This window comes from Musa acuminata, chromosome BXJ2-8, assembly GCF_036884655.1.
Source record: "Musa acuminata AAA Group cultivar baxijiao chromosome BXJ2-8, Cavendish_Baxijiao_AAA, whole genome shotgun sequence".
Lineage (NCBI taxonomy): Eukaryota > Viridiplantae > Streptophyta > Magnoliopsida > Zingiberales > Musaceae > Musa > Musa acuminata.
This window is the reverse complement of record NC_088345.1, coordinates 42,193,204-42,205,940: the sequence shown is the minus strand read 5'-3', so window position 1 is coordinate 42,205,940 and position 12,737 is coordinate 42,193,204. Positions and strand designations below refer to the sequence as shown.

Here is a 12,737-nt window from a genome sequence, read left to right as displayed (position 1 = left end):
ATAAGTCATTGTTTATATTTGTCTAGATTTTGGCTCTTTTATCGAATCATTGGGTGGGATACTAGTATTCTTATATACAAAATGTGATATATAATGAGTAATCATTTAGTAAGTATAAGTCTTTATAATTCTATTTAGGTGAGCATATGTCGTGTTATGTATATAATATTTTAAAATTATAAGTATAAGACATTTAACAGTAAACATCTCATAATATTTATATGCACATTTAGGATTCATATCACAGATTTTTATCTCTTATTATAACCTATATGTGCATTCTCACATTGTACGTCATTGTAATATCTACATACGCTCCTACATTGTACTGTCACGAACGATTGTTACACACCTACAATAATTTTGGGTCATTCATTACTTTTGTTTGTTTATACATATGTTTGGATAATGTGTTTTGCCTCGAATAGTTGCAAGGTCGTAGAGTAGAGTGATCACTCACTAGAATAAGTAAAATTTTCCCAAAATGACCTAGTTTTTTTTTGTATATAATGGTTTATTTTCTGTAGATTGCAGTGTGAAAAAAATGTTAACCATCTCAACACCTTGGAACCTTGAGGGTGGCATCGGGGGATGGGAGTTTGGGGTAGTGTTGGACGTTGATTGGATTCATAAGTTCGTACGTTAAGCCTACGGGAACTTGCCAACACACCCAACACTCGATAAGTAGTTGTTTGTGGACTTGTGACTATTCGTTTGCCTTCTAAATACTAGTTCAATTGCTCTACGAGCCAATCATGTGAGTGATGATACGTATGACACTACATAATATTTTTGGCTATTATAATAATAATATTTTTATCACTTTATATTAATGATATATATTGTGACGTCTCTGAATCTACGTAGTAGGAATTGGATCATGATAATAAGATCAATTCGCCTATAAACGCAGACCCTAAATATTTTCGATCATAGGTTACTCGAGAGGGACATCGGAATAAATGGATAGACCAGTGTGCTATACACTCGTCCATATGATGGAGGCAACTAGTCTCATAACTACTTGTGTGATGACATTAGGGATATAGTGCAGATTTTCATTGGAGAATGACTTCACTAAATGATCCACTTATGGAATGTTTATTGGTTAATGATACATTATCATCAAATAGCAATTCCGTAGTTCCAATTATACGTCTGGTCCTTAGACTCGAGATAGCAATACTTTATTGGTTAATGATATTCTTTTCCATTTTAATTAGATTATTGTGTGATTTGTTACTAAATATTTTTTTCTTTGAAGACATTCCCCATGATACTTTCCATATTCAATGTAAATTGGTCTTTGCATTTAAGATGATTGAGAAAACTAAGATGTCTTTTTTTTTTTAGGACATTTGAGTTGTCTTTATTGGTATCATTTTCCTTTGTTATCTAGAATTTATTATGAGGGCTTGTTGTAAAAAATAATATAATTTTTTAGTATATCATAATTGTGACATATCTATTAGGTTTGAAAAATCTTTTACTGGACGTCCTTTACCTCCGAGGCTTTTTTTATTACTATGGAATATGGAATATTTGAGGTATTTATTATCATCTTCACATTCTAATAAATTTCTACTCTAAGTCCTTATAGAAATTGATTCATCCTCAAGGTATTAGTAGTGTTAGCCATGTGAGTGCAAATTAGGAAAACTTCTTGAACTTTTTAATGTAATCTAAGCCTTCTTATTTGAGGTAAACAAATTTTGTCATCTTGGTTTGATTAGTGGGCTGCATTGAAATATATTTTTTAAAGTTCTTATTTATTTTTTTCTAGATCATTTATTGAGCATCTATAATTTTTGTTCTTGCATCTCATTAGATGAGTATTTTCTATAGCATAAATATTGTACAAATAACTTTATTTTCATCTAAAATCCTTACGTACCTAAAGATTCTTTTAATATTTTTTATTCACTCTTTGGTCATTAATAGATCTATATCACATTCAAAGACTATTGACCAATCTTTCTAAACCTCTCACTTGCTTATTCTAAAATATCATGTGCTTGAGTCGGCACCACCTCTTGTTCTTGGGCCAATAATTGCTTAAATTATCGAGATTGTCTCTTTACCAATTCTGTTAGTTTATTAATTATCGCGTCTCTTTGATCTTCTTACATGGATGTCTCTCTTCCATCACAAGTCTCTTTCTGACATTACTAGAACAATTAACTTTTTCTTTTGTTCTCATGTTATTTTCTTGATTAATCAGAAGATGTTCACAACCTAGTTGTCAAATATAAGGATATTATATAATAATAAGAAAATTAATATAACTTAATTATTAAAATTTACAGGATAGTTGAGTAGTGTGTCTTACACTTTTGTAAATACAAATAGTCTACGAGAGTCATGACCTAGGCTCTAATATCATCCTACTCCTAAGCCCACCGATAAGAGATACGCATGACTAAAATAAAATTTTATTTTTTAGTTCTTTTATTGTTATTAATAGGGGTGTAGTACAAAAGTAGATAATTTTAAAAGTAAAACATGTTAATTTATTAAATAAAATAATAAGGTTTCTTCTATATATATTGATTTTGACATATGAACATAATTATAATCTCTAATTAAAAGAAAAATATACACATATAACATGTTCAATATATATATATATATATATGTATGTATGTATGTATATATATATATGTATGTATGTATGTATATATATATATGTATGTATGTATGTATATATATATGTATGTATGTATGCATATATGTATATGTATATGTATATGTATATGTATATATATATGTATATGTATATATACATGTATATGTATATACATGTATATATACATGTATATATATACATGTACATGTATATATATATACATATATATATAATGTCCATAAGTCATCATCGTCTTTATCTGCATTAGCGCATAATCTCACACGTGGTCACTTCTTTATCGAATCATCTCTATCGAATTACTTAAGTAGAGTACTAGTATTTTATCTTACAAAATATAGTCAATAGTGAATAATCAGTTAGTAAGTATAAGCCTTTATAACTTTATTTAGGTAAGCATATATCATGTCATATATATAATATTTTAAAATCATAGACATAAGATATTTAGTGGTAAATACCTCATCCTACGACTTATTTAGTAAGTATAACCTTACATTGAAATTACTCAAACCTTTATAACTTTATTTAGGTGAGCGTGTATCATTTAATATATATAATATTTTAAAATCATAGACATAAGACATTTATCGGTGAACATTTCATCATATGACTTATTTAGCAAGCATAATCCTACAACAATAAAGAGCACACACACATGCATTTATATATACAATATGCATACAATATTTTTATACAATTGAGCTTATGCATATATACTATGCTTATGTAATATGTATATTAACATTGAGCTTATGCCTAGATTATGGTTGTCATATTATTTGAAACATACTTTCTGAAATACATTATGAATATAATAATTTATATTATCACTATTTTATAGTGAATTACACTTATACAAATCTGATTTAACTCAAAGATAAAAATGTTAGTGAAAAATCATATTTCTTAATGATCGAATATATTAGAGAGTAAACATATCAAATTAACAGCATAGGGTCATTAGATATATTACTTAAGAGTCATATCTCTTGAATTCCTAATTTATAATAATTCATAAATTTTTTTTGATAAGATCCCTTCTTAAATAGATTATATTCAACTTGAAAATTTATCTTAAATAAAGTATCTCATATCGAAACATTTATTACTCTATTTATCAATATTAGATTAAAGTCATATTAGAGGTAGAACGGTAAGAGATTCATACAAAATATATCTAAAAATTAAATATTAATTTGAAGCTTAGATTACTTAAAAGTAGTTTAAAATATCAGTACATAATCTGTAAAATTGAAATCCTATATATAATAAGGGAAGAATTGAGTTTTTCTTGCCTCAATCTTCCTTAGAACTAAGAGCCTTTGCTTCAATTAAAACAAATAGTTGAAATATGAGAGAAAAGAGGTAAAAACTTTAAGAATTTTGTGAGGAAGATAAGGTTGAAATAAATAGGAGTTGGCTTTGGTCAGCTGCTTAAAAGGTAGCCAATAAGTTGTGTGTTCAATCTAATTAAACCTTATCTCAAAGCTTCTTTTCTTTTTTCTTAACATAATTCTAGTGTTATAATAATCCAATTTGAACTTATTATCCTTAATATACATGATGTTTAAAATTCAAACTTCCTTACCTTAATTATGATTAAACTCACTTAAACCTTAAGGTTCACCTTGGGTTTATTACATTTCAATTGTGACTTTTAGTCACTATATCATGTTTATTATCAATACTTAATGTTATACTCAAATCCAACAACACACTTAAACTTATTGCATCCAAAGATCATAATTTTTTTATTATAAAATATGTTTAAAGTAGTATTGATATTTAAATATGTACTTTAACTTAAAAAATTAAAAGTATTTTCAGAAAGCATGTAATTTAACTTTAAAAGTTAAAAACATAAGTATATCATGTATCATATTTATGAAGCATAGAGATTACAAATTATATCACTAAGTGAAAGTTTTATATATATATATATATATATATATATATATTAAAATTTATAAAATAAATTTCTAATCAAATGTATTTTATTGTGGTACCAATCTGAGCATTGTCCTGATCAATAAAATATGAGTATACAAAATTGTGAGCTTTATTATAAAATTATATGTTTCGTTATCCCTTCTTTTCCCGGTCATCTCCTCCACAAATCGATGAAGATGAATAACATAATAATACACACTATAGGGTAAGGAGAAGTTGCATGCTGCACCACTACCATACATACTTTGTTTAGGTGCGTGATAACGAGGGTAAAGAATCGATCACCAAACGCATGATCCCACGCCCAACTAAATTTTAGGAGGGGCAAGAGAGGCACCAACTGGGCCGGGTTGGACGTGGGTTCGATCAGATGGGTACGCATAAACGGTAAACGCAACAACCACGGAGTCTTATATCTACTCGCCGCAGTTGCTTTTAAACGGTGAGTGCCCGGCGGAGGTACGCTTACGGGATCACCGTAGCTCCGAATAGCCAAACCGAGTTTAGACGAATTCACTCATGTTGTGGGAGGTAAGCACACCATAAGATTATTGGACCCCAATTTAATGCTGGGCTACTCTAGGCGTCTAGCTTCGCCCAAAGTCGGTGAGCCTAAAACGTATTTACCGTGTCAGCCCCTTATAGTGGCCGGGCCCTTGGCGGAACTCCGCCGTCGCCACCACTCTCCGGACTCCCCTTCACGATCGGTTTAGGACGCACCGCCACCCCACCGGCCTCCATCGGCGGGGGAAGCAGATGCTTAATTGATGCATCCTAGAGGTGTAAAGACTAAAGAAAGCGGATCGAGGGCTGTCGCGGCCGCCGTCGATCGACGCCTGCTCCCTTCCGGCTCCGCCTTCCCCCGTCCTGCTGCTTCCGCGGGTCGCGGTGGAGGGGGCGGCGGCGTGGTCGTCTCGCAGATACTCCGCCGCCGCCGTGGCTTGTGGTGGGCCGCTGTAGACCGTAGCTCGATGATGGACCGACCCGCTCACGTCGACTTTGTTTGTTTGATCTGGGTGAACCCGGAGTGATAAGCCCAACAAAGGATTGGATCTAAGCATGCATCATCACACGAACAAAGCTTACCGCCCGCAACTCCGACGTTAAAGGAAGGGGCTTCGAAAATAATCATATCCGGGAAAATTCGTCCAGCCTCAGGTCGGTTGCTCTGATCGGCACTGACCGGATCCTAAACAGAAAAGAAAGCTGAGTATGCGTTCCGGTGAGATTACCCCATGGCGAGTGGTGGCTAAAGAGCTCCGAAAACAATTCAATCCCGGGATAATGGTTCGGCCTCGGGCGTCGAATCGTTAAATGCGGTGACTAGATTTAAGACTCCCAAGTAAAAGCACTAGTTTTCTTGCCGTTAACGCTCTACCCGTTCATCTACCTAAGTTATGCTTGGAAGAAGAAGTGGGGCCGATGTGGGATGCGCCTAACCTTTTACCTACTGCGCATGTTTAAAAATAAGGAAAAGATTTCTCATCAGAAAATGTCATAATGTATTTTAAAAAATAAAAAAAAAATTTCATCACATCATAAAACTCATAAATGGATCCAAACTTGAAATCTATTAACAATGCACCAATCAATTGGAACGTCTCAACTGAGACCAAAAATGTTACAAAAACTAACACATTGAAATCATTACATATGCATCTAAAAACATCAAACTTAGCTCAAGCTTGCATTCAATTTATCTAAATGAGACAACCAAACTAAATTAAAAATATTGCATGAAATTTAAAATCCCTGCGTTACTGTATTTAAACCTTGAAACAAATCAACCCTGGCTGACATGCTCAAATGCAACAAGAAAAGCTCTTCCCCAGAAACTTGTTGCAGGTTCATGTACATGCAGTTTACTTAATTCTACTCTTCAACACTCTTGCTTGCTACGTATCATAATACTATAATTACTTGCTACCAAGAAGTTTCCTTCTTGAACATTTTCCAACATAGGGAGACAAAAAAGGGGAAAAGAAAATCATCTTTTCGAAACAAAGTTCAATGACACTAGTTAATACAGTTTCTAGCAACTGAAAACAATGATTCTTCGAGAACAGGTTCATAGGGAGTTACAACCTGAGAAATTAAAGTGCTGCAGCCACAGAAAGCTGCTAATGAAATGAATAGAGTTGTGAAGTTTCAAGTTGGTAGACAGAACAAGGGTTATTGGTTACAAGTCTATCACACGAGAAAGCTTCTGGATTCGGTTCAATAGGAAGTCCCCTTGCTTGATAGTTGCCTGGTAAAGTGCATTTTTCGCATCAGGTCGGTTGGTCTCCAAGACACCAGCAACCTTGTCGATCTTGCAATGAAGCTTCCCAGCTGCTATGAAGCGAGATAATTCCCTACAGACATGTAAACAAACATGACATTCATGTCTAAGCCAAACTTGAAAGTGACTGTGTAAAGAACCAAAAGAAAGCATCATAAATATCTTCATAAATGTGCATGGCCAATTCCTTCACTTGCAAAATCAATAAGGTAAATAGGTTTTTTCTAGCTGTAAGATGTAAAATTTTGGAACTTCAAAATTCTTTGATGATGAAAGATTTAAGTACTCACAGATCGATGAAATCAACAGATACTCCAAAAGCTGTAGCCATTGCTTCCATGGTCACACTCTTGTAGGATTCAAGGAACTGAGAATAAACTACTGTGCGAACTTCCCTCATGTAATACCGGAAATGAGGCTGTAGATATCGATCAAGTTTAATCTGCTCCGTTATTCCAGCTGAGAAGCACAATCCAGCAAAGACCACAATCAAACAAGTAAGGCTTCAAGAAAAAGATGACTCGCTTAGATATTTGTTAAAAAGATCATATAGAATCCTTGGAAATATAAGGTGGCTGATGGAATCCACCTGTTAGAAGATCCCATACATTTTCCCAATAGGTCATTTTCATGAAAAGCTTTGTGAATTATTTTGTTGATAACACTACCGTAAGATTAAAAAAAATGGTGGTGAAATTCTAGGAAGAAACTGAAGCAATATTGACAGAAATGTGGATGATAATGTAACTTACAAATACCATAATTTCACAATTTTGTCCACTTACAGAATGCAGAAAAAAATGACTTGTACTGGCAGTCATAGAGAGAGTTCAGAAATTCAGATAGATGTGGTATCTTCCCAATCACTGTAAGGATTTCGGGTGCATCCACGACCTGTCATATTATTCATAAAAATTCAAGCCAATGACAAGAAACAAATAAACAACTGGCACCATATCACACCTTTTGTTTAAGTGAAACTCTGTCCAACGATATAATGCTTGTGAGAACAGTGTAGAAAACGAAGGTATCATAAGAGAATAGCTCGTAAGTAGTGAAGGTTGATATTGAGTCCAAAAATAGATTAGCCGCTTTCTTAAAGTTCCTGGTGGACATGCAATATAAACCTTCATATACTTTTAACCGGTTCTTTCTCTCCCAATCACCACCTTCCTCGAATAATCTGTCAAAGTTACATAAGAATGAAATAGGATCAGCATAAGCCTCTTCAGATTTGCTCTAGCACTAGAAGTTCAGGAACTTACTTCTTAGCCTTGTCAATGGACTTGGAAATGAGATTAAAGTCCATGTAGAAGAAACCAAGTTGTAGTGTATGGAAAACAAGGTCCATCTTTTGACCAACAGCAACAGTTTTCCCTTCGGTTATGTTGAGTTGCTCCAATGCTTTTTCCTGTATTAAAAACATTGAACAGAGTATTATTAATATAAATGTAACATTCAATACTGCAGTGAAGCTGAGGTGAAGCTATAACTATAAGTACCTTGTCACCAATCCGAATGAAGAACAAAGACTTGGCCAAATGAGCTTCACGTACTTCACTTTCTCCTAGGTTTTCTTCAGCATCAGCAATCCTTTTTCATATTAGAAGCAATCCGTTATTTTTCATGTAGTTTCATGACCAATGGAATTGCAAGTACCGAATTATACTTTAAAATACTACATAATCATGGAACAAGGCGACAAGTGCAAGTACCCAAGATTCTGCCCAGCACATGGTGAAGTTCATTGAAAAACCAAAAAACAGCTCTCTAGAAAGAAGTTATTGAAATATAAATATAGTTGTTACATATTCTATCTAACAGAACTATACATGCATTCCAACTAAAATACTAGCTATGATACACAAGACTACAACAGATCATGCCATTACAGTATGCACACAAAAAACCAGAGATGCATTAAACATGCATCTGGTGTTTGACACTCATGGTGAATCATATATTTGCTAATTTGCTCTCCTATTCATTCTTTTCTTTTTTCAAACAACATATATTTGACATTCTAGTGTACAAATGTGCCAGGAACCCAGCAAAAAATGCATGTCTTAGCAATGAACATCAGCTGGTCATAATTTTGATTGTGCTGAGTTGTTAGTCCAGAGACATCAATAATTTCTCACATACATATGCCAAACACAGTTTGATTGCAATGATACTGACAAAAACAACGATGTTGCATGTAAATAGCAGAAACCATCGCGTGAAGTTATCAACCTGTTTCACCTGGCCAACATGTGGGTGGAAACATTAAGTTTAGATGTAACCTTAGCTATGCAGCAGTCTCTCTTCAGATGAACTTTTCCGTACAGACTCCAGAGGCACAATAAAGAAACATTTTGGATCTGTCTTCTTCGTATGAATAAATCCAACAGCTAATTTAGTTCACTCATGAAAGAAATTTTTTTAATGAAGAAAAGGAGAAAGGATATGGGTTTTTCAATGCATCCATATCCAGTGCTTGCAGATTCAGATTGTATTTTTCAAAACAATTTTTCAGGGAAGAGAAGAGAGAGAGAGGGAGAGATGAAAGAAGCAAACCGGATTGGAGGTCAATTTGCTAATCATTAGAACAACAAAAGATAAATTGTTCAGCCCAAGGAAAGAATTAACCCAGCCAAACATGTTCCTATTTGGTATTAACTTGTTTCATACTATAAGTCTTGGCCTATCAAGATTGGTTCAAAAAGTCCTTCAGATAGTGATGACATAATACTTTTCGCTGTATCTCACGCGGTCTTGAACTATTTGATATAGAATTTTCCATTGTATTTCAGGTGGTCCCAAACTATCTTAGAACCATCAAAACAATGCACCTATCTTCGAAGATATTTAAATATTTGTACAAACTATAAAAATATTAGAACTAACACCATGACAATCTAAACCGAAAACCTGTCCAAGATGAAGAGGAGAACCAACCATTAGGCTAAGATCCGATTAAGTTATTATTGTAATTTTTCTTAGCATTCAATAAATTCTAAATGTACTTCTAAAAGTTAGGGTATGCTAAATTTGTGACCAAGGATTAAAGTGGCGATTAGGAACTCAACCTAGTACTGTAAAGGTAAAGGAAAAAAGAGAATGACATAGTTACCCTTCTTAGAGACAGGTTTCAATTCAGACCACACTCCCAACCAACTGATAAATGGAACAACTATCACCTCAATTACTGGCCAACAAATGGGGAATTGATGATACTAAACAATTCCTAGCACTCAAGATACAGTATAATACCACTCGCAGCCGATCTGATGTTTCTTTCCTCCACTTTGGCAGCCATTTTTTGATGCATTAATAGTTCAAGGGTGCCATGGTGATGATCTCGCCTCCTATTAGATGTCTCTTCCAGTCTCGAACAGTGTCCTAACTAAAATCTTGAGCCAAACAAATTAAGTTTCTGTTTTACTTGAGGGCTCAATTGGATATAGTTTACTTATAAATCAAACAACTTGATGTTCACACGTTCATCATGGAGGAAAATACACTACCCCAGGTATCCAAGTATTGTTCCTTCTTTGAAACTGAATGAAAAACTGAACACAAATCCATAAATATAAGTAGAATTTAAAATTCTAACCCTATATATGTTTACAATAAGGGTTTAAAATATTAGATCCGTACATTTTAGTTTTAAAATCCAACCCTTTATAAACCTTACTTTTCTTATGTGGTCCATGTCATGTTGTAGCCACTCGACTTCAGCAGATATGAGGCTCAAGATAGGCCCTGCCTAGTGCACTTCTACCAACGATAATCTATCACATAGGCATCAACAAATGTGGAAATGGCAATCACTACATAATTTGCTTTGACATTTCTAAAATTAAGCCCTAAGTCAAAATCTTCTTTCCTTTTCATCTTCTCATGTACATTGTCTAACTTCCCAAACTCCACCATTATCACTCCTTGATAACCAAAGAAACAAACACCAGCAAGAAGTTGTTCAATTCAACGTTACAATCTATCACCAGCATCAGCTGAGGTGTAAACGCTACTGAATCACCAGACAATCTTACACAATCATTTCTTACTTATGCTCTTTTCAGCAGATTTCCAGTCATGGCTTTCTTTAACCAAATAAGAAATCACCATTTCTATGGCCAACAGTACATGCACAGCAGATGAAGGAACAATGTTGCTTTCTGAAGAAGGAAAACAAAAAAGAAATCTGGGCACACACTTTTTTTGCATAAATTTGTTTCAGCCGTATTACAGCATCAGACATAGGCTGTACTATAGTTGAAAACCAGCTATGTGCATCCCGTAATGAATTATTAGAATTGGAGTATCATAAATAAGAGCTAGTGATGATAGAAAGTGTTTAAATGATCCAAAAAACCACATATTATATCTTCCCCCTTGAACATGCAAGTTGTCGTCTTAAGTGAGTGAACTCTAAAACATTTATTGCTTTTACACGAATATGTTGTTAGGTTGTTGGGCTTGGTTAATATTTGCCTTTTTTGACATGGTTTAGATACCAACAATTTCATGATCCATGGTGCAGATCCGAAGAGTAATCCACGGACTACTTGTCATATGTGAAGTCGACGAACAACAACGAAATTAGGGATTAGCTTCGTCCACTTATATATGTCAAGGATCAAGCACAATAAGGGGAGAAATCGCATTAACAGGTAAGCAGAAGAAGAGATCTCACTTGTCATCGAGCTTCTTGATCTCGTCCTCGATCCTCGTCCGCATGGAATCAAGAACGGCGGCGTCGATCCCGAGCACCGACGAAGAAGAGAGCGACTCGAAAAGCGAGGCCATGTCTGTTCAGATTCCACAGCCGTCAACACAAGGAGAAATGATATGGTTACAACAAGATCGTCACCCTCGATCCAGTGGTGGTGGTTGTGGTGGTCATTACCGTGGATCTTGACGGCATCGACGACCTCATCGCGGAGGCGGACCTTCTCGATGTCGTCGACGTCGGGGTGCGAGAGAAGGAAAAGCTTGTGGGCGAGGACGAGGTGCGGTTGCTGAGCGCCTTCTTGCACTTCCATCTCCCCCCTTCCTTCCTCTTCCTCTCTGCTTTCTTGCTGCCCAAGCGTGTTCTTACCCTCTCCAGCTGCAGCCTTTGTTCCCTTGGCCGTCTAGAATTTGGGCTTTAAGATTCGGGCCTTAGATTGGGCACATCCATGTCACAGTTACATGCTTTAAGATTCGTGGTCAGACCAGCTCAATAATATAATATGTAGGCCCAAATAAAAAGATACACCCACGCGCATATACCTTAAATATTAATATTATAATAATATATTGGAAATTTTTCACATAGAAAACTCTAAAATAAAATTATAATTTTTTAACACCTATAACATTTATCTAAATGTGACACATCTGTTTAAAATCTCATTAATATATTTTTACATCTAAAATATTGATATGATGATAGCATATCAAACTCATCCGACACACACACACACATATATATATATATATATATATATATAATTTATTATATTTTGTGAAAGCAATTTCTTATGCCATCAGTGTATAATTACAATTTCTTTTAGTTTGTATGTCAAAATTATCTAAAAATAAATGAAAAAGAGGATTGATGCAAGTGACACTGCTTGCTTTGCATGTAAATATACTGTGATTGCTCTCTCAAATTGACATTAATTTCCTTTGCAAACTCATCACGCTAAAAATATTAGAAGTATTTTAGTTATTTTATATAATTACATTTTTTAATTCAAATTAATGTTTAATATTCGGATATTATGATATATGCATATGTATGTATATATAGTTTTATAAGGATAGAAAAGCTATTTTCGAACTCATTAGGGGTATATATGTCAAAGAATCTCAACCTGACTTGTAACC

At 34.3% G+C, this 12,737-nt stretch overlaps 1 protein-coding gene across 1 annotated transcript; it reads right to left on the bottom strand.

Annotated features, from left to right (window-relative positions):
* Window positions 1-6,572: 6,572 nt before the first annotated feature.
* On the bottom strand, window positions 6,573-11,976 carry LOC103994737 (26S proteasome non-ATPase regulatory subunit 6). The gene is made up of 8 exons (XM_009415164.3): window positions 11,773-11,976; window positions 11,560-11,674; window positions 8,381-8,471; window positions 8,144-8,289; window positions 7,842-8,061; window positions 7,664-7,772; window positions 7,169-7,337; window positions 6,573-6,951 (listed from the first exon to the last, which is right to left on the bottom strand). Exons 1-8 carry the CDS (start codon window positions 11,906-11,908, stop codon window positions 6,777-6,779), a joined length of 1,161 nt encoding a protein of 386 aa, XP_009413439.2. The 5' UTR covers window positions 11,909-11,976; the 3' UTR covers window positions 6,573-6,776.
* Between the last annotated feature and the right edge of the window lie 761 nt (window positions 11,977-12,737).